At 39.8% G+C, this 26,654-nt stretch overlaps 1 protein-coding gene across 1 annotated transcript; it reads right to left on the bottom strand.

The window, feature by feature from the left end:
* Positions 1-2,390: 2,390 nt before the first annotated feature.
* On the bottom strand, positions 2,391-25,774 carry pgm5 (phosphoglucomutase 5). Its single transcript, XM_074670413.1, has 12 exons — positions 25,700-25,774; positions 25,273-25,588; positions 23,342-23,504; positions 23,027-23,173; positions 22,779-22,904; positions 22,480-22,670; positions 20,718-20,872; positions 14,243-14,358; positions 9,582-9,717; positions 8,757-8,940; positions 4,070-4,207; positions 2,391-2,543 (listed from the first exon to the last, which is right to left on the bottom strand). The coding sequence occupies exons 2-12, from the start codon at positions 25,528-25,530 to the stop codon at positions 2,454-2,456; spliced, it is 1,704 nt and encodes a 567-aa protein (XP_074526514.1). The 5' UTR covers positions 25,531-25,588; positions 25,700-25,774; the 3' UTR covers positions 2,391-2,453.
* Positions 25,775-26,654: the final 880 nt, after the last annotated feature.

Raw genomic sequence — 26,654 nt, 5'->3', positions numbered from 1 at the left:
AGAGAGGAACAGAGACTGGATGCTGAGGGATTCCCTTCCCTGGGTAACTGAGGGGATATAAAAAAGACAGTTCTGAGAAGACTAAAAATAAGAGGTACCTCTCTGAGGATGGATTTGTCTGCTGCCATATGATGAACAGAGTGTGGATCAACCTCTGAACTCTCATGTCTGCACTTCCTGTGAGTGGAAACACCTGCGTAAGCACAAAGATCCTTAAAAAGTAACAAGCTGTTGGGTTAAACTTTGTTTTGACGTGAATGCAGCTTACATGGGTTTTTGATTTCAGGGGTATCTCAAAGTTACTCTGCAGCTTCTGCACATTTAAGTCTGTGGTTTGACAGTTAACTGATAAGAGTACTGATCCAGCTTTTACTTTTACGTGCACTTTAACTTAAATGACAACACCTAAACACAATACGTTTACAAGTATCTCTGCACTGAAGTGAATAATGTTACACTTCATCTATGTTGTGAATAAAAACCTGAAGTTACTGCAGCTGCTCTGTGTCTCCATGCTACAGCGTGATCAGCATGTGATAAGAAAAGTAAATTTTGGAGGTTCTTAACAAGAAGCCTGAAATATTTGACTGTGGCCCGATATGTTGCAGACTATTTTCTCTCATATAATAAAACTAACAACCAAATGTAGTCCTGAAATGCCTTTCACTAAACTGATAGCAGTTTGAAATCCATTTTTAAGATTGACTTGGGAGAGGTGGATGTAAATAAAAAAAAAAGAATAAAAAGGCTGCAGAGAAAAAATAAACAAATAATCAGGATGGAGAGCAATCATTGCTAAAGAGAAATTTGATTCGGACAAGTTTGTGCATAGACAATTGAAATAGCTCAGATTTGGTTATAAAGCAAAATGGGACATTATTGGTTCTAACTTATATGCAGCTAATTGGGCATTTCACAGTGTGTATTTTTATTGTGCGTCTCCACACTTCACACATTTTCAGAATGGTCATGAATCTTAAATATTGGGGCATTGTTTACGAAATCAATTTGTATATTCATTATATATGACAGAACTACATATTCTGCACTCTCTAAAAAGTTGAAAAGTCCACTACAATAAGAAAACTGCTAAGATGACAATGTTCTGCAACTTTGCAGGCTGTTCACCTTCATGCTAATAGTAAATGAAAAGCAATGCACTTCAACAATCATTGATTATGTGCACACCTATCTGCAACGTGAAAAACTTCAGCAAGGACACCAGCTGTCACCTAAATGACAAACTTAAAGGTGATAAAAAAGACTGATCTTCATCCAAACTGAGATCTAACCCCTGACATTATAAAACAGTAAGATGGGGCAATAACCTGTAAACGCTGGGAGGTGATGTCTGGCTGACTAAGTGAACACATCCGTGTGGATATCCACTGGCATATCCTCAACACATAATGACGGCAATCAGTTTGTTTATGAGTTCCTGCGCTCTGTGTCTCATTCACATCATAAAGATCAACCCTCTTCTGTCTTATCTCAACACAACAGCTTCAACACATTTCACACTCAGGTGCTGCGCTGTGGCAAAAAACGTCTTCTTCTCCTGAAAGGTGTTCAATCACAAAATGATATATATAATACTTGGACACCACAGAGCTTTAACAAAGAAACATTTGTTTGATTGCGGGCTAAAGAATGCCCTCGAGAAGAATACCTCACTAAAAATGTGATCTGATGAAATTAATTGAAAAGGCAAGTACACACATAAGAGTTTATTTGGATAAAAAAAGAAAGGATGCATTCAAGTGGGGTTCCTAGGCCTCAGCTAGCAAAATAAAGAAAAGTCAGACAGTTAAACAGTTTTTCTTTGAACTTGCTCTATCTTTACATTTGACTTTAGTTTTTTCTTGGTTCCAAACATCAGTCAGTCAACTTCCCATTACAGATATGCATTAAAAATAACTATCTTTCAAACATCAGTCAGTTAACCATGAAGCAAATCCTGTTTTATTTTACACTCATACAACAATTTTCTTCATGAAAAAAAGAAATATAAATGACAGGACAGTATATTTCAAAGCACTTTGGTGAAAAATTACAGGCTCACTTGGTAAATAATTCACAAACATAAACACTTATATTGCTGCTTGTATATCATATGTTTGCTCTTTAGATATGTGTTACACTCTTGAGACATAAAAGGAATTAATTAGCCTCCCTGGTTTGGACTTTATACATATTTTATACACTTAATTTGATGGCTAACAGATGATAGTGGTCATTAACACTTAACTGAAAAGTGTGCAACTTAAACTCAAACAGTAAGCACTGTCTGTTTAGTCATGAGGATAAAAAAGCAAGGACAAAACTACAGACAGGATTCTGAGAAATGGTAAATGAACTTAGGGCAGAGTATTCCACAGTGGGTTTGTTTGTGTGTGTGTGAGCAGGTAGATGCATGTATGTGCTCGCAGGTACAGGTATGTTTTTCTGACTGCTCATGTGATGACATTGGGGCCGCGGCGTCCCGTCCTCTCATGGATGTTTGAGATCTTCAGGGCGATGGCGATGAGAGGGCCTAACACCACCTGCAGAAAGAATCACATCACAGAACAATCACAGCAGCTGGTGGAGAGAGTTAACCCCTGATGGGATGACAGGACGCCCAGTTTGAATGGAGTTATTGAATCTAATCAAATCTTTGTCTTATAGCAGCATTAGCTTCACCACTCTTCTGTCAGCTTAAGTGTTAACAGGGCTATCAAAAAACTCTTAATGTTATGAGCTCTCCCCAAGAATTAATAACTGAGACCATTATAATTACAAGACTCAGAAAAAATGTCTGCCTCTGACACAGATACCAGGCATAGCCCCATAAACACACCCTCAGGGTCAAAAACCTTTCACAGGCACCAGACGAGTTTGTGAACTTGTTTTTCTAACTAGTTAAAAACAATTCATTCATAAAATGAGAGCAGTGTGAACTCTGTATCACAATTAAATCTGTAAGGGAGTTTGGACAGGTTCGCATCCTGGTGCAGGTCCAACTACACAACATGGATCAGTTAAAGTTTGTCTTACAGAGAGAGATGCATGAAATCTGAGCAGATTTTAGTCACGCATATTAATGAACACCGATTCTGATTTTTTTTTTTTTTTTTGTTATTTGGTTATAGATGCATGGATTTGTGCAATGAAATGAAACAAACATTGATCCTATGATTTGAAGTTGATTTGTTTTGTGCAGTTTTTAGTTTTACTCATTATATGAGTTGAAATTATGTGTCTAAGGGGATTTCTTACACCGCACATAGATTTGGTCTGAAACTAACACTATACTTTGAAGTTAAAACATTGCACAGATTTTTGACCCTGCAAACTACGAACATGCATGCTTGTTTGACAGAACAGCACACTTTTAAGCTGCAGAAAATGGGGCTGTCTGGTCATCGTAACTTCAGCTTTACAATCCTATGAATGGTTAAAGTGCATGAATGGTTAAAGTGCATGAATGGTTAAAGTGCAGTTTTGACACCATGACTACATGATCATGACACAGCATTTCATCACCTTAAACCCCTGACGGCACTACTGCTGAGGCTGCAAAAGTCCCTGTATTTTCATCTTGATGCCAGGTTTACATGAAACCAAAAGGTAGCAACTTTTTTGATAAGGTGGCCAACAAAGTAAAGTTTCTGATGAACAGTAACACCATGATAATTCTCTCTTAAAAACATGACAAGGGTCTACATGTAAAAATTAGCACCATAGGAGTTAACAAGCACAAGGTTGCTGCAGGGTTAAATGTGAGTGTTTTCCTTCTTGTGTTTATGAATATTACTGACGGCTCTTTTGGGAGATAAGGATTCAAAATGTGCATGAAGTATTAATGATCTATAGAGAGCATCATAAAGCACCACTCCTTGCTCATGCATGTTATAATTTAATAAAGATTTGATACCATCATTTTGTTAGAACTTACTGTAACTGAACACTGCACATCAATGAATTCATTTTGGATGTGAACCAGAAACACGTTTACATGCAGCATGTGAGCACATAAACAAAAAGTAACCCTGCCACTCTCTGTCTCGCACACAAAATCCCTCTGTACCTGTGTCTCTCTGTTGTGTCTCTCAGGGTCTCTCTCGAAGCTCTCAGCATAAATGCGGATGGTGGCTCCCATGCCTCCACCACTCCCACTCATCCGAAACACCAGGCGGGATGCATCGTGGAAGACAATCCTTAAACCCTGCAAAAAATGCAACACAATGTTTTCTTAACTGCTATAATTTAATTCCATATCACTAATGCACACAACAAGTGACCTGACTCAAAAAATATGCTCTTGAATTCGACAACTACTCAGACATAGCTTAAAAGAATAAAGTATTCTGGGATAGTACGCTTTGAGGAAAAGAGGGTTAAGGGAAACCCTCTACCCCACTTAACTGGTCTTTCTTTTGCAGGATCAACATAACACTATTTCTATTACTGCAAACTAAAATTGTATTGCACAAATGGCAGAGAGACCCATGAATAATACGGTTCATAAAATGAAAATCTTATTGAGCGCAAGTCTTAAACATGCAGTAACTACCATCATCCACTAGATGGCCCTCTCATATTTCTTTTGAGAGGGACTGCACAGAGAGATTTGAAACACAATATATCAATTATATTTTGGGAAACTGTTCAAATTGTTTGACAAAGAAAACGTTGTAAATTTGCGTTGTGAATTTGATAAACAGTTAAATAGAAAAGATCTGAAAGAAAAATATGGCAGGTCAATGATAAAAAAGCAAAAAACTGATGATAAAAAATTCGTAGTTAAAAAAATTAGCAAAGATGTATTGCAAAAGGTCTTCATGCGACAGTTAATGCTGATACTTGATTTAAAAGGGGCAAGCCTTCAAGGTTTCTCTTACTGACAGTGACTGAATAAAACTAAACACCCTCAGAAAACCAAACACAACCATTACCATGACAAGCTTTTGATAGGATTAAATTCCTAAATTGTGAATTTTACACAAATCCTTGGTCTGTTATATTCCAAAATACTCATCCCCAGTAACATAAATTTACTCTATCAGGTTATCGTGGTACTTTCAAGGTTTGAATTCTGTAACTAATATATTGTGGTTTTGCCACCACTGCTCCCTACAGAATCTGAAAGTGAATAACAATGTCAAAAAGCAGTGAAGAGCATCACACCAAGGATTTCCTTAGTGCCTACTTGAAAAGCTTCACTTTCAGCAGTTTTGAGAAAAACAGGATATTGTTGCATTCGGGGAACCAGCCATAACTGTTGCTGGCTGACGTAGAAGGAAGATAAGCGTGTTTGACAAATGCATGTGTGATGACTCTTATCTGTCCTAAATTCCACAGAGCTTCTTCTCCCTTTCCCATTAGAGCAAAAGTCAAGTTTAGAGGGAAAGATAGAGATATGCTCTGAGAAAAAAAAAAACATCCAAATGGTTTTCATAAGGTTCACTTTAGCTATGTTTCACAGAATTTTTATGCATTTGTATTTAGCACCTCAGGCCTAGATCATGTGCAGCTAACACTGCAGTCGAAGGCAGAGTTTTATAGTCTACATTAAGTAAAAAGTCAAGTTGGTTCATTGCCTGAGTACAACCTCTTTGAACTGTGACTCAGCTTCAACATTTATAGACCGCAGCAATAAACATAAGAATTGTCTGCTCCCCTCCCTCCTGATCTGACTTTGGCTCAAAGTTGAACATGTCAGATTCTGAGCGAGGAGGGAAAGCGATAATGAGACATGTCCGCCGCTTGTCTGTACGTCTTTTTGTGAATGTGTCAGCTCATCTCTAACAATAGAGAAGTTATTGGGGGGGCTGACTAATGCCTGCTAAAAACAATGTCCACTATAAAGCTCAGAGGCCCTGAGTGGAGCGCATACCAGCTGTGCCTGTTTCCGTCTATCTTAGCTATGCCAAACACAGGCTGTGTAAACTTTTAAAATGCTAATCTTAATGAGGAACCATTAAATTCCTTTTAAAACTGGGAGACAGTCAGGCTGAATAGAAATGCAGAGGTACCAAGAACTAGCTAGGTAATCAATTTATGTACGCATTTAATTTATTAGTACTCTCTTTACTTTGTTGTCAAGCTAAGCTAACAAGGAATAGAGTGTCAAACTATTACCGGAAACACTTCTGACTTTTAAGTCAATTCACAAAATTATACTTTCTGTTGTGCTGCCACAGAGACACTGAAAAATAAGCTAGCCTATCTTAGATAGCTAGCAAGAATAGTATGGCTGAATGGCAAGCTAGCAAAAATTAGCCTTGGCTGGATTCAGGCAACAAATGTAAATGATGATGCAAAAGCTGACTTAAAAATGTACATTTTTATAGAGTAAAATCTTGGCAAAACTGAAGTCATTATTCTACCATAACAACTGCAAACAACTAGGCTGTAGGTTTCCTGTGTGTAATGTTGAGGTTGCTAGCCTCGCTTAAAAGTAATATAGCCTTAACTGCAATAGTTAACGTTTGTTCTTCTTTAAACCCCACAAAAATGTGACTTTGAATAATCATGCTTGTGAATAAATAAATATACACAAACTATATACATATTATTTTCTTCACTGGTTTATAGTTACCCCTAAAGAGTACCGGTTAAAGCGCTAACTGTTTGTAGACCAAATGTTATGACTCCTATCTATTCCTACCTTTCTGCCTGAGATATGTCGACAATGCAGGATGAATTCTGTATATGACTACAGATGGCTGCCACACCACTGCTGTGTAAATCCCCCATGCTCTGGCCTCTGTGATGATGTGTTGGTGTCCATTTGCCAACTTTTCCCCCTTCAAACACACTTGCGGTGGAGAGACAGCAAGTGAGACGACAGCTGATATAATTCTGTCCTAGGAGGAATGTGTGCTGTAATAACACACACTGGGGCGACTGGGATGCTGAGGATTTTCCAGTGAGGTTCAATCACATTTTAGGGTGACTGACTAACTAGCCATGGAAGTGAATAGGAATTCACAGTAAAGAATTATGATCGCATATTAAGTGTTATCATTTATTTTGTATACACTATAGCCGTGATAGTAGAAGGGGAGACTGGACAGAAACTGAAGCCACAACCTTGCAGGAAACACCGGTATAAACACATGTAGGCCAAGTCACTGCATGTGTTCACACTTACATAAAGGGACAACTGGACCACTAAACTGTACAGGCACCAAAATGCGCAGTGTGTGTATGTGGTATTAAGGTGGGGCAGTGGCTAAGAAGTGTTGACGCCAGGAATGAGTTTTCACACATTTCTGGAAAGAACAGAGGGAGTTAGCTGGGTAGACTTCAGAGAGACTGACCGGGAAGGAAAGAGGGAGGGAATAAGAGGACATGCAGGGTAAACTGACCCACAGTTATCAATGTGAGGATATGTTCTGTGTCTCCTGTGTGAGTATGCACATGTTTCTGGTTCAAAAATTGAAGATAGACAACCATATCCAAACATGGAACCTCTCTAAAGGGACAAGACCGACACATAGTGGGTGGTCCAGCTTGCTACAGGCTGTTGAGTGACTGCATGTGTTTGAAAGAAAGCATAGAGAGGTGCTAGCATGTGTGAATGTGCAAGATGTCTTAAGGCAGGCCTGTCCCAATGATAACCCCTGGACCTGATATGAACCACACGCTCTGATCAAGTTCATATTTTGGATGGCTTCAGTTGACAATATCCACAAACGACCTGTGTTATAATATGTGCTGCATCTTCAGTCAGATAATATAACAAAACACCCTTTTGTCTTTGCTAGTCTGGAATTAGTTTCAGTAAATGTTTATCCCTTCTCATTGATTACCAAAAGTTGAGTGCTCTGACTAAGGAAACAGAGGGACAAACTACCAGGGATAGACCGATTATTGGCCGGGCCGATTATCGGGGCTGCTATTTGCCATTTTAAGGCCTTTTCATATCGGCCTTTTTTTAATCCGACAGCTGATATGAAACTCATTCAAAACTGTGTTGTTTTGGCTCTGATGCTTCTTTGCACAGAAATTCTCACTGTCTACACTATGGAAGCCCTAGATGGTCATTTAAAATCAGTCATGTAAAACCAAACAGAAAATTAATTCATCTGCACTACATGCCTGCAAAAGGCAGCACAAACTCAATTCTGTCCAGTTTTATTGCAGTTACATAGAAATTTTGAAAAACTTCATGTACTGTAGAAAACTAAAGCTATTTATTTTTTAAGTTTTTATTCAACTTTATAAAACATGCTGCTAAGTGTGGGAGCTGTTTGATAAACATATGCTTGAAGGCATTTGAATGCAGTTAAGTGTTGGAGTTTGTATTGTTCAAATTTTTTTATGCCAATATTTTCACTTTGACTGCAAATAAATATCCGCTCCAAATATCGGTCATCGGCCTCCTTGCCTACTAATAATCAGTATCGGTTTCGGCCCCAAAAAATCATATCTGTCTATCTCTACAAACTACAGCATTTAAAACAGCTTCCTTAGGTCCCATTTCAAGGGTAGACACTAGCTTTGCTCTTTCTTGGAGGTTGCCGCTTGCTTTCTCCTTCACCAAACTCAAGCTTTCAGTATGGTAGCCCTCAAATGAATATGTGTCTTCCAAGTAGCTCTATTTTATCCCAGAATCTATGGCCAGATATTTTTAGACCTACAGCTAAACAATCTGTACCCCTGCTTTGGACCAAATATGGACCAAAGCCCGAACCACTTGAATAGAGATGTATACTAGTAGAACATTGAAAACCATCATGCATGCTCCTCTCTTGGTCATGACCAACCTGGTTTCGAGCCACTGATCCATCCACAGGGTCAATATACTCAAAGTTGTCGGCCCTCTCCACGTTGTATAAGTGGTCTCCTACAGCGAACTTCTGGCTGGTGAACGCTTTGTCTGTAATTACTGCTTCCAGATCCCTCATCAGGTAGAAAGCTGCACGTGGGTCCAGGCCTTCATAGTCAAATCTGACAACACACAAAGACATGTGTAGGTGTTCATTTGAGCTCACAAACTCTCTTCACACCAATACCAAGAGACAGTGATGCCTCTTATTTTCTTACTTTAAAAATATCCTAATGTGTCTCTCTTACATGTTGTTGTACTTAAGTGACTCTAAAGTTGCTCAAGACAAGACTCTGATTTATGGATTTTCCTCTGATAGAGGCAGATGTTTTAGCTTTAAGGGCTTCTTTGGGGTCTGATCCTTGGCTGGTCCTGTATGTCCTCTCTGTGTACATGCTGTGGGAAGACTGAATCAGATTAGGAAAGATCTCTATGGGAACATATAAAGCTGCACCAACTGTTAGTGGGAACACTGACTGCAGTAACTATCTCTGCCTATCACAGGGGAGAGGTTAAAATAAGAACAAGTGACAACCAATGGGGAGCATTGGAAGAGAAATGGACAAAGGCAAAGGCCTGAGAGACATATTTGGCTTTGAGACTTCTGGGAAAAGAGGATTGACACGTCTATCTCAGGAGGACCTGAAGGTTTGAACGAATTCAAGGCTCAAACAACTAAAAGAAAAATAACAAATAAAAAGAATATATTCATAACAACATTAAAATATTAAAAAACATCCAAAGGGATCGTTTAGCCAACTACCTGCAAAAATAGTTTCTTCCGAGTTTGGCCCAGTGTTCTCTGACGATCTGCTGCACTCCCTGTTTCCTGGCGGCCATGATGGACAACCACATCAACACTGACCACAGGCCATCCTTCTCACGGATGTGGTCTGACCCTGGGACAGAAAATAAAGAACAAAACTGCTCAAAATAAAAGTTACATATATTTTGTAACTGAACTAAGGTAAAGAGAGATAACATATAGCCTATAAAAATGTGACTGTGAGTCCAGCTCATCTGTGGTTTTGTATAAATCACTCAAAAGGTGCCTTTGGGGAAGAATGAGAACCAGCAGATTACACAGTTAATCTGTCTCAACCCCAGCAAAATAAAATGATTGTCATATGATTGATTTTGGGCATTAGAGGCATCATCATTTTAATATCTGTATCAATAGGCATTGCTAAGCAAGTTATTTCCCTTAAGTGTTCATCCTTATCACTTTGCAAAGCAAACTTCATTCTTGCTATTACTCCATACTTAACAAAGATATAAGAGTGATATCCTCAAGCAACTCTCTGCAAGATAATAAACTATTCCCTGATATGTCAAAAGAAAACACAACACCAGAACAGCAAAGCTTCTCCAAGACCCTGGAGTGAAATTAGCCTGTGAACCAGATGAATCTGCCAAAGCTTTACTTGTTCCTGCAAAAACTTCCGGTCCCCAGATAGAAAAGATAGATTGATGGACAGATTAACTGCTTCCCCAAAGTGAAGCCAAAACATTTAGAGCTCCCCCTGGTGATTAGAACCAGTACAGGTCATTAAGCCCTCCTTCTGTATGTAACACATGGGACATGGAAGTTAAATTACACATTGAATTAACTTTTCTCAGACAGTAAGTGCTCAACATGCTAATCACAGGGGATACAATGTTGTTGTTGACAAATGCAATCTATGGTAGCATAGAGGAGAGAAGGTGAGAGAAAATGTAGTAAACAAACACCAGAGTCAGTGAACTTTACAAAGCCACGAGTGTGAATCAGCTCTGCTGTGGACCGTAGCCACCTGGGTTGTTTTTGCTAGTGGACAAGGGATGCGTCTCAAAGCTTCAAAGTTCCATCCCTCCTTCCTCCCCTTGCATTGTTCACTTGCGTCTTAGTCCCTCCCACCAGATATGCATGAGAGAGATGCGAGGAAATTAAGAGAGAAGAGAGGATGGAGGAGATTCGTTTTTAGAGTAATGGGACATCCTCTCCTCCGGAGCGTCACATGGAGCAACGTGTTTCATTGATGACGGCATCAGCTGATCACCTGTGGATCATCTGTCAGTCTGCTCTAACAGCTGTTTGTGTGTCAGCACATGTGCCCTGTAATAACTCAAATAGAACATAAACAGTAACAGAGCTTTTTCCGTTCCTTTAACCAGTTAAACAAACATGTTACCATAAAGAAAACCTGCTCTCTGTTTATTCTGTGTGCTGTTTAGAAGCACATGAATCACTTTACCAGTAAAATGCGTAATTGTTAGATTATTTATGAATTATTTAGCCTTTATCTAGAGTGCATCTGATCGTGAACTCTGAAACTTATTAATATAACCTAGTTTATTGTGTCTCAGGAAGATATTATTTATTAGATTTCAGTTTTCTGTATTAATCCTCTGTTATATTGATTTGATGATGGTTGTGTTCAGTATTTTGTGCTCTAAAATCCCAACAAACACTTTATTACCAGATTTATGACCCGTTTGTGAACTATACTTAGTGCCTGTTTTCAGCTCGTCTTTTCTCTCATTAAACTCTGTTGTGTTCGCGAAGTTTCATGTTGAGAAGTCTGAGTCACTGCAGCGTCCAATCAGAGAGTGATATTCAATATGGGGGCGTGTCTGTCAGTGAAAAGACTTCCGCAAAGTCGGCTCTCGTGTTTCCTCGATCATAGCTACTCTGATCAGTCTCCTCCATCCTCTCTCCTCTCTCCTCTGAGCGCAATTATCGCTTTGGCACAATCTTCAAATTGGCAACTGGGATAGTACTTCTGGTGCCGCAGAGGAGATAGGACAGAGGAGGCACTAAGTTAACGCATTGAGACGCACCCAAGGTGTGACATCTGTCCCATAGCTTCACCTGGCAGTGTTTCCATTTTTTTTTCTTGTACCAATGACTGTTAGCCTCTAAATTATGAGCCTCCTCGCTAATGGCTATGGGTAACACACCTGTCAGTCAGCCGAGCTTTCTCTTCTGTTTTTCATATCTTCTAAACTCGAGTTGTTAAAAAATTCACCCCCTGTATAGTGTGCTGACAGTAAAATTAGTAATTCAGAGGGGAGACATTTTTTGCACCAGGCTGTAAATATTTAGTAGCAGTCAATTTCTGCTGTGAAAAAAGCTTTTTTCATTGCTTGGTGTATATCTGACTTCCAGTGCTTCCGGAGCCAGCCTCAAGCGAAAACTTGAGAAACAGCAGATTTTAGCACTTTAGCATTGTCTTACATTTTCAGACCAGAGATTGGCGCTTCATTGGAGCTAGCTAACTTCTCTTTCATTTTTGTTTGACTGGTCCAAGCTTGAAAAATTCTGACAGTACTTAAGCAATGTTACTTCAGTTATGTTTGTGACAGTTTGGATTGTTATATAATTGTCTTTACACAACAATGAAATGTAGCATTATTGTTAATACTTGATTAAAACTTCCATATGTCTCAGGATTCAACCTTACTGCATTTGACAGAAGGTCAGGGAGAATGCTTTGGCTTGGAGATGTACCAAACATCCCCACACACAAATACTTTTTCCAGCTCTCCTTGCAAACACATACACAAAAACAGAGGAGAAGTTCACACCCTGGATCACAGGGGAGCAATCAGTCTGTTCTCGAAAACAGCTGCACGGTAAAGGTATCTGAAAAGAGGACACTTTGACATTTTGATGAGATTAAATTTTAAGTTGGGAAGTGGCATGGTGGAGCTTGGACAGAAGCGGACAAACTGTTAAAGCCACTTCGGGAAAGCATCACTACCAGTGTTATTTTGTAAAAAACATAATAGTTCCTTTGTTCACTCAATAAAACACAAAACAGGAAGTGTACTACCTAGTCATGGTTTCAGCTCTAGAAGTATTCATCTGGACACTGACAACTGCTGTTATTTGATCCATGTCTTCCTTTGTCTCACAATCTTACATCAAGGGACACAAATGAGTAACCAAGTTTGACAAAAATAGTCATTTCACATTTTCTGTGTGACTGATTGAAATGTTTGGAATGACATATTAGGAGAATGAAAAACAGGAAAATAGCTAAAAATGGTCATTTCATCTGCTGCTTTTCTGGTTTAAGAATGGCATTTAGCTATTTTCTTTGGAAATGCCTGTAACCTCTAGTGTTATCCATCTGAGTACCGGTTTAATCAAGTAAAAACAATAAAACCTCAAAAGTCTGAAGAGCAATGTTTGACAGAACTGGCAAGATGAACATGTAGTGGGGTTCATTCTCTGTGTGTGTCTGAGAGTTAGTGAAGAGCACGAGCAGTGTGCAGCTCTGATGATTTACTGCTCTGAGCTCTCTCAGAGCTTTTGGCCTTACATGGGTAGACATCGAGTAAGCTCCCATAGTCCTCTGTGCTCTCTGCATCCCTGCTCCATTTCTCTCCAATCTGCTCTGTCTACAAGCTTCATGTCTCTCCATGACAATTTCCTCTTCTCAACCAGAGCTTTTAATCCCTGTTCCCTCAAAATGTTAAAAGAGGGGAAAATCATTTTGTCAGGGTTTGTCATGATTTTGTCAGGATATTTAGCCAGTTGAAACCAAGAGGTATAGGGATGTAGAAAGGCAGATATAGTGCAAAGGGAGGGTTACAGTGAATGTGTGAGTAGTACTTGTGCACACATTGTTTACATTTTCTGACCATGTATGTGTCTGCATTCACAGAAAAAAATTTGACAGTGTAGACGTGTTCATGTTGCAGCGATTCAGGGAGCCCCTGTGTCCTTTTATAGCAGAAGAATGGGGATTATTTACACATGCAGTCAGGGTCACAGCTCTCAGATCTATTACACATCTCTGACTGCAGCTACAGGCAGTCAGGATGCACTGCTAACTTGTGACGACAGACCTGGAAGAAGAGAATTTTTAAATCAAAAAGCAATTTGATGTTAATTTTGTAATCAAATTAATCAGTAATAATAACATTATATACTGTGTATTAATTGCAGAATCATATTGCAATTGCAATACATACAATCCTGACTTCTTTAAGGTGGACCATTGTGCATACGGTTCTCTGTGCAATGACTGATTTCTTCCGTAATTTATTGATGTGTTAAGACACAAATTAGCCCTGCATTAAAGACACAATTTCTCATTTATTTCAGTGGGGCTGACAGGATAGGCTTCTGCAAACTATGGAGAAAATTTGGCTCAACAAGTCCCTGGTGCATATTTACAGTGAGCAGCTGCTGGTCAGCGCAGCTTGTTTGCCGACACCTCAACAACTGTTGCTGCTGAAGGAGGGGATGTCTCAGTTTAACACCCACACACTCACATTTTCCAAACCAGTGATTAAACCAGTGACCCTCATTTTATTTCCCTTTCAAATCAACTTTCTGTATTATATTGACCTGTATTTAGCTTTTTTAACCCAGCCCTTAAAGGTGGAGTGTTTAGTTGAGTAAAGTAACGACTAAAGAGTAACAGACTGTACCTGTTCCAAAGCTCTCCTCCCCACAGAGGGAACAACGCCCAGAATCCATCAGGTTCCCAAAGTACCTCCAGCCCGTGGGAGTCTCATACAGTGCCAGTTTCATGGCTTTAGCTACCCTGCAAATATCCAGAGAAAAAGAATGAGAAAACAAACTATGTAGTCCCCCTTTCTTAGATATAACCTCAGACTTTCATAGTTTCGACATAAGGATAAGACTGTAAACAATCTCCTGACCTTTGATGAAGAAGCAAACCAAATGTTGTATGACAAGCATAATCTGCCTGCAGTTCATCCAATCGCTTAATAAGGCAAAGGCAGTAAGAATAAAGTGAGTTAACCTTTAAGCTGATGTTTGCTTTGAACCTAAGCCAGGCACTTGCAAGGAGAGGCAGTAGTATGTGTTTTTATGTGTGCAAATACATGACTGGAAAATCAGAACATAATAATGAACATGTGTTCCTGGCAAGGGATTAAGGTACAGATAGTACAAGATGTGGAATTCAGAAACTGAGGAGAAAAGAGGGTATTTGATTTAAAAGTTAATTATTTAAAAAAGTGTTGACAAAAAAAAGAAATACAATCCTTGTTTACAAAAATTCAAATATCCACAGCTCAACATTTGCTGCTCTGACAGAAACAAATGCTTGTGCTGTGCACTGCTGTGGGAATTCCCAGCACAATACATGTGGATGTGGGTGGGTTTCAAGCGGTGGTGCACGTCCACACCATCATCATGCACATAAATAAACCCCGGCTCAGTTGTTTACAAGATGATGGGATAAATTACCAAATAAGACTAACTAGCTTTACTCCCCCCTGGGGAAGCGAGAGCTGGAACGGAAAGCCTGGCATTCCTAAAAAGAAGACAGAAACTCTGCCCATCTGACGAGCTTTTGACGTCTTTAATGGCACGTCCGCAGCCAACATAAGTACTGAGGGCGACCCCTGGAGTGCTCAGTTCAAAATAATGTTGCAGAAATGTTAGGCAAAACTGTGTGAGAATAAGAAGAAATGTGTTTCTTAAGTATGATGAGTACACCAGATGAGCTTCTACTGAAAAAACAGCATAAAAACATGGGTGGGAGAACACAAACAGAGCCTGTCTGCACACTCAAACTCTATCGACTTGAACAAAACACAATCAAAACTCTACTATTTGATGGTTCAGATGCATTTTACTATTATCTTTCTGTCAAGCTACTGAAATAAGCAAATATTTCCATATTTGACAATAAACACATACCAAAACACCTGCAATCTCCTTTCTATCTGTCTGTATCTCTACGGTTTAACATCTAAAGGTTGAGGTCTCTTTGCACAACATCCTGAAATGTTGCCAGTTTTTGGCCTTGGATTGATATTTGACCAAACATAGCATCCAGTGGCCTCTCTTCTCACCTCCCCCTCTGAAGAGAGCTCAGCTTGGACTTAAAATCTTTACACTGGCATTCAGACAAAAAGTGCAGCATGTTGGAGCTTAGCTTGGGCTTGGAATGAGAGTTCTTCTTGACCCACACCAGGAGTCTTTACTGGACAAAACCAAAGGAGACCAAATCAAAATAAATGAAATTTAATCAGTTAGTTTACAGTTAAAATGATTCCTTTAAATGGTCATAGCTGCTACAGGGAATCAGTGTCCAACATGCTTTCTGACAGTGTTTTGAAAAATGTTTGGGGCTTTTAAAAGCTGTGTCAAAAAGTATTTACTGTATGATAAAACTAATTCAGAAAGGAAAGTGTGCTTTGTGTCAATATTTAACTTGGCTACCTTCTGCATCAGGGGTCCTTTCAAAATATTGGAGTATAATATAATAAATTCACATGTTGACAGCCTTTCAAACTAATCTGTACATTGTCCAGCTTCTGCAGTAATCTAGACCTGGAGAACTGTGACACAAAAATGAAAAAGAAAAGAAACTGCAACAGATAGCATACAGAGGATGTACCTCTTCAGTCCTCACGCTGCGTGAGTGTGTGAAGGCTCTGATTAAAAAAAAAAAAAAAAAATCAGACAGTAAAACGTTTTTTGAAAAAAAGAAATGAAGTCACGAAAAGCATCTGGAACATGACAGACAGGGTTGATGGTTTTAGGTACTACTGCCCTATCCCAGTGTCCACCCTTAAGCCAGCGTCAGGCAGGAAGGCGCTGTGTAAAGGCCTGAGAATGTGAGGGACTGATATGAGGAATGGGAAACATTTTTGTGACATCTACTTTAGTCTATTTTTTTCCTTTTTATATTTCTCTTGAATCTTTTATTTATTTATTTTCCATTTTATACTTCTAAATCTTTATTTTAAATCTTTTTTTTTGATTACTTTAAAACTTCAATTGTTAAAGCAGCTGTTATGTCGTTTCTGTCTTTATTTTAGTACACTGAGTTATGTATGAAATGTGCTTTGTAAATAAATAATGAAATATATAATGTAAAACATTTAAACTGTAATAAAAACATGCCAATCTCCAGTATGACTTATGTATCTTATATAGGTCAATTGTTTACATGTGTAAGCAAACTAACAAAAGTCGGGAGGATATACTTATAATCCAGTGAGAATATCTAACATGAAATATACAAAACAACTTCAGCTGTGGGATGAATAACAATGAAAGTGATGATTTTAAAAAATGTTGTAATTTACAAACATATACTGTAATTTTTTCCTGTTTTGAGCTCATTGTTTTTTTTGTTTTTTTTTCTTTTTTTCAAATTTTACCAACTACTGCTTACAGAGACAAACAAACCTCATTCTTCTTTGATGAACTGTAAGTCTTCTTTAAGTCTAAGATACAGAACCATTTTTGAATGTCATCTGCAGCTTTCAACTCAGTGTCAGTCTTTCTGTTTATTGTCCTCCTCATTTTTCTGAAACATAATGAAAAGATATAACACTACCAGAAAACCATGTTTCACACAAGCTTAGGTACTCCTGGCAACCAGCACTACACTGTGTAAAACAAACAAAAAGGGAAAAATAATTTGGCCCCGACACAAGGTTTAAACCGTCAACCTTACATTTTATTTCTAATCAAAAAGAACAAGGACTACATCCTGGTAAGTCCACTAGCTTAATCTGCATTTGCACCAACATCCTCTCATCCCGGGAATGGTTAAAGGAGAGGCAGATGTTTCCTTTTCCAAAATTTCCCTCCCACCTTCTCTTCCTCTGACCTGTCTCTCGGCACTGAGAGACACATTCAGGCACCTATGCACAAAAAACACAATACTCTACCCAGGAATAAAAGATTTAACACCCTTAACTCTGATCTGTTTTATCCAAAATCAGTGCCCTCATCAACAAAACATCCTGTCCCTGTCTAACACAAGATCACAAGAACACAAGAACTGTCTCTTTTCTCTCCCCTCTGCCCACTGAACACCAACAACTACACACAGTCTATCATCCTGTGTATACACTGTCACATTTATCAAGGCTTTAATAACACAGTTTGCCTTTCTGTGCATAAACACAGCAGAGTTTGCTCAGTATAAACACTCAGCACACACACAGGCCACTCACTCTCCTAAAAAGGCGCACACTTGATTCAGCTCCAAGGTCTAACACAGCACTACAAATTACTCCAACACTTCCTACATGGAGATATTCAGAGATGGCACTACTACACGAGGAAGTTAAGAGGTTTACTTTGTGTAACTCTACATTCCCTGGTGAAAGTAACTCAACATTTACAGGATGAAACTTTCTTAGAAGCCTTTATAAAACCTTTTGCAAAATGTAATCCACAATCATCCTTTAGAGACGTCTTACTGTCAGATTATTAAAAAACTCACCAAGTTAGGAAATAGAATAAATAATAGAAGGAAATAGAAGGAAATAGAGCAACAATAAATTTAGGAAAAGCCAACACGTGTTTGTTTGCTGCATGAAATTTCTTTGTGTGTGAGGCAACACTGGCATGACAGCAAGAGTGAGCAAAACTTTGAAGCAGCTGTTTCAGTGTGATCATTGCTGGTCAGCGCCATGAGACACAGCCTGAGGCAAGGAGGAGTACAACACCGTATACCAGTGTCCAATTGATGTGTGTGTGTGTGTGTGTGTGCAAAGACGACCAGTAATTCTGTGATGTAACACCCCTCTATGCTTATCCAACCATAACTTTTCCTTTATAACTGTGAAACCCACAGAGATCAGGATTGGCAGTGAGATCACTTCCTTAAAGCCTGCCACTGCTGAAGCACACTAACACACACACACACACACACACACACACACACACACACACACACACACACACACACACACACACAGACACACACACACACACACACACACACACACACACACACACACACACACACACACACACACACACACTCAAACATAAAGAGCGATTCACAGTCCTATGAGCATTTTGTTAACCTTTGAGCCTTTATCACACATAGTTGGGGATGTGTGTTGTGTGTGTTCTGGATGTGTTCTGTAGCATTAGGAAAAATAATGTGATGATTATCATGAATCAAAAAGGAAGGGCTTGGGAACTTTTGTATTGTTCTCAAAGGAGCTGAAGCACACCACCTAATTTTCTAATGTGGCACAACTTATGAACTTGCATGAACTGAAAACAATCACTGCTTGAGCTCTTGCTAGAAAGTGTGTGAAGGAAGAGGAACCTTTGAAAACAAACACTACATAGTTGTGTAAAAATGAAAAGGGTGAGCGCTCAGTGGGAAGGTGCTGTTTATGCAAGCTCCAGATATTGACACTTCTGATACTACCAATCCTACCACCTGCCCTCTGATAGCCCTCACACCCCAAACATGGAACTAAACATGGAGAGCCAAAACATCACCTGGGCTATCAGAACTACAGTGATATTCAAGAAATTCAGTGACCACTGGTCCTATCTGAACTTAGTGAAAACTAAACTCACCGGCCACTTTATTAGGTACACCTATCAAACTGCTCATTAACGCAAATTTCTAATCAGCCAATCACATGGCAGCAACTCAACGCATTTAGGCATGTAGACATGGTGAAGACATTCTGCTGTAATTCAAACCGAGCATCAGAATGGGGAAGAAAGGTGATTCAAGTAACTTTGAACATGGCATGGTTGGTGGTGCCAGACGGGCTGGTCTGAGTATTTCAGAAACTGCTGATCTACTGGGATTTTCACGCACAACCATCTCTAGGGTAAATGGAGAATGGTCTGAAAAAGAGAAAATATCCAGTTCTGTTGGTGAAAATGCCTTGTTGATGCCAGAGCTCAGAGGAGAATGGCTAGACTGGTTGTAGCTGATAGAAAAGCAACAGTGACTCAAATAACCACTCATTACAACCGAGGTCTGCAGAAGAGCATCTCTGAACGCACAACACATCCAACCTTGAGGAGGCAGATGGGCTACAGCAGCAGAAGACCACACCAGGTGCCACTCCTGTCAGCTAAGAACAGGAAACTAAGGCTACAATTCACACAGGCTCACCAAAATTGGACAATAGAGGATTAGAAAAACGTTGCCTGGTCTGATGAGTCTGGATTTCTGCTGCGACATTCAGTTGGTAGGGTCAGAATTGGCGCCAACAACATGGATCCATCCTGCCTTGTATCAACGGTTCAGGCTGCTGCTGGTGGTGTAATGGTGTGGGGGTATTTTCTTGGCACACTTTGGGCCCAAATGAGCATTGTTTAAATGTCATAGCCTACCTGAGTATTGTTGCTGACCATGTCCATCCTTTTATGACCATAGAGTACCCGTCTTCTGATGGTTACTTCCAGCAGGATAACGCCCCATGTCATAAAGCTGAAATAATCTCAGACTGGTTTCTTGAACATGACAATGAGTTCACTGTACTTAAATGGCCTCCACAGTCACCAGATTTCAATCCAATAGAGCACCTTTGGGATGTGGTGGAACAGGAGATTCTCATCATGGATGTGTAGCCGACAAATCTGCAGCAACTGTGTGATGCTATTATGTCAATATGGACCAAACTCTCTGAGGAATGTTTCCAGTACCTTGTTAAATGTATGCCACAAAGGATTAAGGCAGTTCTGAAGGCAAAAGGGGTCCAACCCGGTACAAGCAAGGCGTACCTAATAAAGTGGCTGGTGAGTGTATAATCAGCTAGATTATAAATACACATATACATATTGTATATATGTGTCCTTTACTGTAACATGACACACATTCCCATTGAGTGTATTGTTTCGGCCTCAGCAGGGTGCAGTGCTGGGATCACCCCTCCTGGAACTGTGTTCACAGGGAAGACTTAAGCTTGGATCACATCCTTCTCTTACATAACAGACAGTATTTATAGGCTGTGAGTAAATGAGTGTGTAGGGGGGTTGTGTGTGTGTGATCTCACAGTATTATTCATAGTGGGTGAGTCTTTACCTGAAAGTGTTGAGTCTCTCCAGGGATTTGGTGGCTTTAAGAGTTTGTTGAGGGAGGTTCAGGGGGTGTTATAGTGCAATAGGAGTGAAGAAGTGTGGGGTTGTGTGTGTGTTTTTTACCTGTCAAGTGCAGTGCTGGTAGCCACACTCCTGGCAAAGCCCCTCACACCCATCTGTCTGAAGTAGGGGATGGATGAGAGATTAGCAGCCATGATGGCCACTGAGTCTGAGGGGTTCACAAAGAAGCCGTTGTCACCGAGGATCATGTAGCGGTCCTGACATAACAAAACATAAGAAAAGCAAGGGTCAAATCACATCCTCTGGTGTGTGATAAGGTAGAGAGAAAACTCAATTTTCTTATTTTAGGCAATATTAAAGCTCCTGTTAGGAATTTTAAGCTAATTTGAGAGCTCCCTGTGGATTGAACAGTCTCTGCTGGTCTCTTCCTCTTCATGCAAAGCAATATTTTGAATTAAAATACTTTTGCTTTGTGTGTTTTTAACAGTCAAATGAACAAACAAAGGTCTTTGGCTGTGTTTGTTGGCCACTTTTTGAAATAATCCTTCTTGTGCTGGTGGTTTTATTTAATTTTAAGATAAAGCATTAACATTCATTTAATTCTGTAGCACAAGTGAAAAACTCCTCACAGGAGCTTGAGGCAGGCAATCTTTTTCAAATTTGAAGATAAGATTTTGACAATGGCTAAAAGAATGATTTCACTTTTTTTTTCTCTTTACTACTTCTAGTTTTCGAGTGATATGCTCCCATAGCATAAAGACGACCAGCACTTTTTTTTTACACTGGTCTGGTTTTGTTGGATAACAAGAAGCTTAACAAATGTGTATTCATCCACATCAGAAAGTAGTCCCCCAATCAATGCAGTAGTTAGTATTATCTTGCAGAAAAGCAATTTGGTCATATAGCTTTGGCATAGTGAAAGACAATAACACTTAATTTAGAGCTTTTCTGGAGCTGACTGAGGAACAAGTAATAACAGCAGATCTGATGGCTGGAAAATACAAAAGGACTTGAAGTATATTATAGAAAAAGTTGTTTACCTCCAAGTGCGCTTAAGAGTCCAAAGAGAAAAACCGTCACTGTGACTGGCTTTAACTCTAAATCATAAGAGGAATTCAATACAGGTTTAAGGATCTGTGTAGTAAAACATTATCTTCTAACCTTGGAGTCAGAGCCCTCAAGAGGTCAGAAGATAAATCTGAAAGGTCTTAAAATGATCACAAAGATAAGAAAACAATAAAGACACAACTTTGTGTGGAATATTTGGCGACATGACTGTAGCTGTTTTTGAAGAATCCTACCACTTGGATCCAACCAAACTTAGTTGAGTTGAGTTTGCTGTGAAGAATAATATCAGGCACAGATAAGAGAAAGACTAAGCAAGTTGGTGTGCCAACAAAAACAGTTCATGTTTAGAGTTGAAAGATATTGGTCACAGTGTTATGTAACAGCATCCACAAAACAGTAACATTAACCCGATGTGATTACAAGCGCTGCTGCTAATGACTGTGAAGATACTGATCCTGAAGGGAGAAACAGAGGAAATATGACATAATTCTTCAGCTAAGTTAATTAACTTTACAAACTCTGTATGTGTGTGTGTGTGTGTACACTGCTATGATGAGTGCTGGACAATTTTATGGAAAAACTGAAGACTCATGGATTCATATAATTGAGCTGCCATTCGCTTCTTTTATTACCAATAAAATAAACACAAAATAAATAAGTTCCTTTTTATCTGTATGGTTGAGTCAAGCGGCTGTTAACACTTTGTATCCATGTTTTTTTGGTTTTTTTTTTGTTAGTGACCAGCTAAAAGTACGAGCATGGAGTTAACTTTTCACTGGGACATTTGCTGTCGTACCCCGTCTGCATCAAAAGCAGCTCCAAAGCCAAAGTCTCCTCCTTTCATGGCATCCACCAGAGATGTGGCGTAGGTCAGGTTGGGCTCTGGAGGTCGCCCTCCAAAGTCTTCCAGAGGAACGCAGTTGACAGCAGAGTTAGCAGGAGCCCCCAGCTCATCACACAGGATCCGACGTACATAGGGTCCCATTACTGAGAGAGAGGTGAGAAGAGGTAAGGCAAAGAAGTGTAAAACTTGATGTACAGTAAAGTTTTACAACAGCTCAGGTGTTATAAGGGGAACATAATAAATTCTCTTACCCCCACTCATGGCATCTATGTGGATCTTGAGCTGATCTGGTCCTGTGAGCAGACTTTTAATGGCACTGAAGTCAAAGATGTTTCGCAGCATTTGTAGATACACTTCAACTGAGTCGACAATCTCCACTAAAAACAAAGAGGTAAGTTTATTAAAGAACTGATAGCAATGCACGTATTCATTTACGAACCAGGTCACTGGTTGCCCAGAAAGAAAAATGGATGGATATATAAAGGATGTTAAGTTGTACCTCTGAATGGTTTGAATTTGTTCTCCAAGTCAAACTCTTGTCGTCCCAGCCTGGACAGGTCAATGCGGAGATCAGTGCACATGGCGTACTCCTCAAGTGTCCGGCTCACCTGGTGAATCCTCTCCATCACTGTGTCTGATGATGGTCCTACCGAACAACATGCAGACATTTAATAACGTGCAGACCGGGTCTGAACTGGTACTTCTTTTGTTTGACGAAAGAAAAAAAATCTTTGAAACTGCCCAAAAAACATCCTCATCAGAAGTTGACAGAATCAGAATTAGAAACAAGCCCCCCTCCTCTCTCAGCCCTCACCTCCATTTGCCACATTGAACTTGATCCCAAAGTCTCCACCAGGACCTCCGGGGTTGTGACTAGCTGTGAGGATGATCCCACCAATGGCCTTGATCTTCCTGATGATGCAGGAAACAGCAGGGGTGGACAGGAGGCCGTTGTGCCCGATCACAAGACGACCAATCTGCACAGCAAATAAAATCCAGACGGTAACCTATCGTTACAAAACTTTGTGAAGGATCTGTTTTGTTTTTAATGTTTCTCAAATACTGTGTAATTGCGAAAATTTGTTTTGAAAGAACGACCATCTAGGGGGAAATCATGCTGAAATAATTGCTGAACTGGCTGCTGTACAAAATCTAAAACAAAACAGATTTTTTTTCTTCAGGAGGCCATCAGTCTGACTGGAAGCGAAAGCAACACTGGCTCCACGCCTCTCATCATTCCACAGGTGACTAATTGACAGCCTGCTTTAAAAAGCAAATCATCTCCCCCAAGAGGGAGCCTAAATAACGGAGCAGCACCCTCTATTTATAATGTCTATGCTACTTTTAAAGTGGTAATACCACCAGCATCCCATAATTCCCCTGCATATCAGCTATTCTAAATAGAAGTGTCCTCACTGGAAAAGAATGTATTCTCCTGACATCAGTGTATCCTCCTAACATCCGGCATGCAGCATGTGTATTTAAAGGACGGTGAGGAAAACGTGTATGCTTCAATCTGTTATTTTTCCACTATGTTTGGATGGGATGGTTGAGTATCTGTAAGTGTAGACCCTATCCTGGTTGGTCCGCGTATAACAGGGCATCCCCAAAGCAGAAAGTTTGGCCCGGTGTAGTTGGATAGCTATGCAACAGAGAGAGATAGAGGGGAACGTACGTAGGCAGGAAAATAAAGCAGGATGGATGGGAGTGCTGATAAGGCTGACATCAAGAGACATTTGGCTGGGCCAGCAGAAAAAAAAATGGACTGATCTCCAAAACAAATTATATTCCCTTCAGATTTTCCTTTGGAGCTCATCCAAACCAATCACAGAGATCTCAGAGCAAGTGTTTCAAAATGAGCAGTGGGGATTTTCCTCCTCCCTGTCTCTCATTCTCTCTTCTTTCTGTTTTCAAAGTTTTTAGTTATCTGTGGCTGACAGTAAAACATTCAGACACACTTTTGACAAATTTCAGGGTTTCATATGTAACGGTGTCTGATTAGTTCTTGCCACTAATATGAAACTTCCATATCGGCCTGTATAGAAGAGTAGTTACTGTGTCAGCTCATGTGATGTCTGCCAGAGCTGTCATGCTAAACAAATATGGACAAACATGTAAAGCAACAGCTCAAGACTGCAATTTTTCTTTTCTTTATTTTTTTCTTTTAAAAATCTTTCAAGTAAACATTAAACAAAATTAAAGATTAATCTCTGTCAGATATAAATGTGTGAGTTTATTAATCCATTAGAAGCAACCTTTTTTTTTTTTTTTTTTTGGGAAACATTGCTTTAGATCATTTCAAAGGCGTCTAAATTTTAGAAAATTAATCTGTCAGCTCATTAATACAAAGATATGCCCACATACCAAAAAAGGGTAAGGATAAGGAGAATTGATTCATAAATATAGTTTAGCATGAAAAAAAAAATCTTTTTAACTAGTTATCATCTTATGACCCCAAAAAGTAATTCCATGAACCTTTCTAGGGATTCAGACCACATATTGGAAACCACTAGGCTGCAGCAAAGAATACCTTAGGTGAAAAGTGTGACACATGCTGTTATGAATTTAAACACGTTGTTTTAATGTTGTTTCGAGAAGAAGAAAACACATTGACCTTGACCTTCGTGTAACTATTTACTTGTGAGAAACCGTGCATACAAAGTGAACTGAAAGAACTGATGATGTGATGTGTAGGACCACATGCATATCAGTCCCAGGACTAGTGGTGCCCCCGTCTCCTCTTACCCCATTAGCAGCTGCCATCTGCACGATCACTTCGGTGGCGGCTCGGCTGAAGTAGCGTCCATCGCTGCCCACCACCATGGTACAGCCCTGCCTGTCCCGCAGGTCGATGGAGGACAGCACACTCTGGATGTAGTTTTGCAAGTAGTTTTTCTTCCCCTCGAACACCGCAGTCTTCCTCCGCAGCCCGTTGGTACCGGGCCGCTGGTCCTCGAATGGGGCGGTTTGGACCGTCACCACCGGGATGGGACTTGTCTCCATCTTCTCGGATTAAAAAACCTGGAGTCAGTGGGGAAGTTTGATCCAGGTGATATCCCTCCTTAGAGTAAAAGCAGAGGTAACAAAAGTAGGATGGAAAGCCTGGGAAGTGATGTCTCAAGGTGGGGTCAATCGGCTGAAGTCAACGGAAATAATCAGCCAAAGTTCTCACCTCTGCAACTTCTGTTAAAGAGCAGAGAGCTGCATCCTCCACCAGTCAGCAAAACTCTGCTCTGCTGCTGGACAACTCCCTCTTTCCCTAATAAGAACGAACTGACTACAACACACTCACATACACACACACACACAAAGAGAGAGGGAGAGAGACAGATAGAGCAGAATCCTCAAGGCCCACAATCAGCTGAGCCTCAGGCCAGAAATAGACATTTGACTGATGGCAGGGAGGAATTGTGTCGGGACCGGCGCACTGCAACCGGACACTGGCCGGTATGAAGGCGTATAAGCCGGGAGTGTAGTTATTATTACTTGAGGTTTCAAAGGGGGGATGACAGCGCGCGGAGTAAACTTTGGGAACTACTTTGAGTCCTCTTTTTCTTTTCTTTTCTTTTTTTTTTTTAACTATATCATCCGTCTCAAACATCCATTCTATTGCGTGTTTGAAAAAAAAAAAAAAAAAGCATGCTATCTGTTTTTAATGCCCTTAAAAGGATGTCAATTCAGTATGAGGCTGCAACATAGAGACTTCAGATCCAGAGCTGCAATTCTTAGATCCATGTTGTTTACAACAGCACCCCCTATTTTACAGTCTATGATTCTTTTTTTTACTTGTATACACTGTTACCTCTTAAACCGCCAACAATTACAATTATCTGGATCGGGTCATAGATTTAAAGCCCTGCAACTTCTGGCTCTGCAGACAGGCGAACGGTGACTTTTTGATTTATTCTCTGTGCAACAGTGCGACCTAGAGGCGAAAAGAAGGAACTGCAGCTTCTTTGTCAATTCTGAAGCGCGCGCACACGTCTCAATTCAAAAGAAATAACTTCAAAGCTATATTGAGCTCTATTAAGTTGAGTTTTAACTGTACTTTCGATGCACAAAAGCAAAATTTAATCTGGATAATTTGGATCGTTCAGTTTGCTAATCATAAAGGAATTTAAAAAAAA

This window comes from Halichoeres trimaculatus, unplaced genomic scaffold (assembly GCF_033239565.1).
Source record: "Halichoeres trimaculatus isolate MK-OKI-2021-1 unplaced genomic scaffold, fHalTri1.1 fHalTri1_scaffold_5, whole genome shotgun sequence".
NCBI classification, from domain to species: domain Eukaryota; kingdom Metazoa; phylum Chordata; class Actinopteri; order Labriformes; family Labridae; genus Halichoeres; species Halichoeres trimaculatus.
Note: the sequence above shows the minus strand (reverse complement) of the source record. Positions and strands in the feature narration are given on the sequence as shown.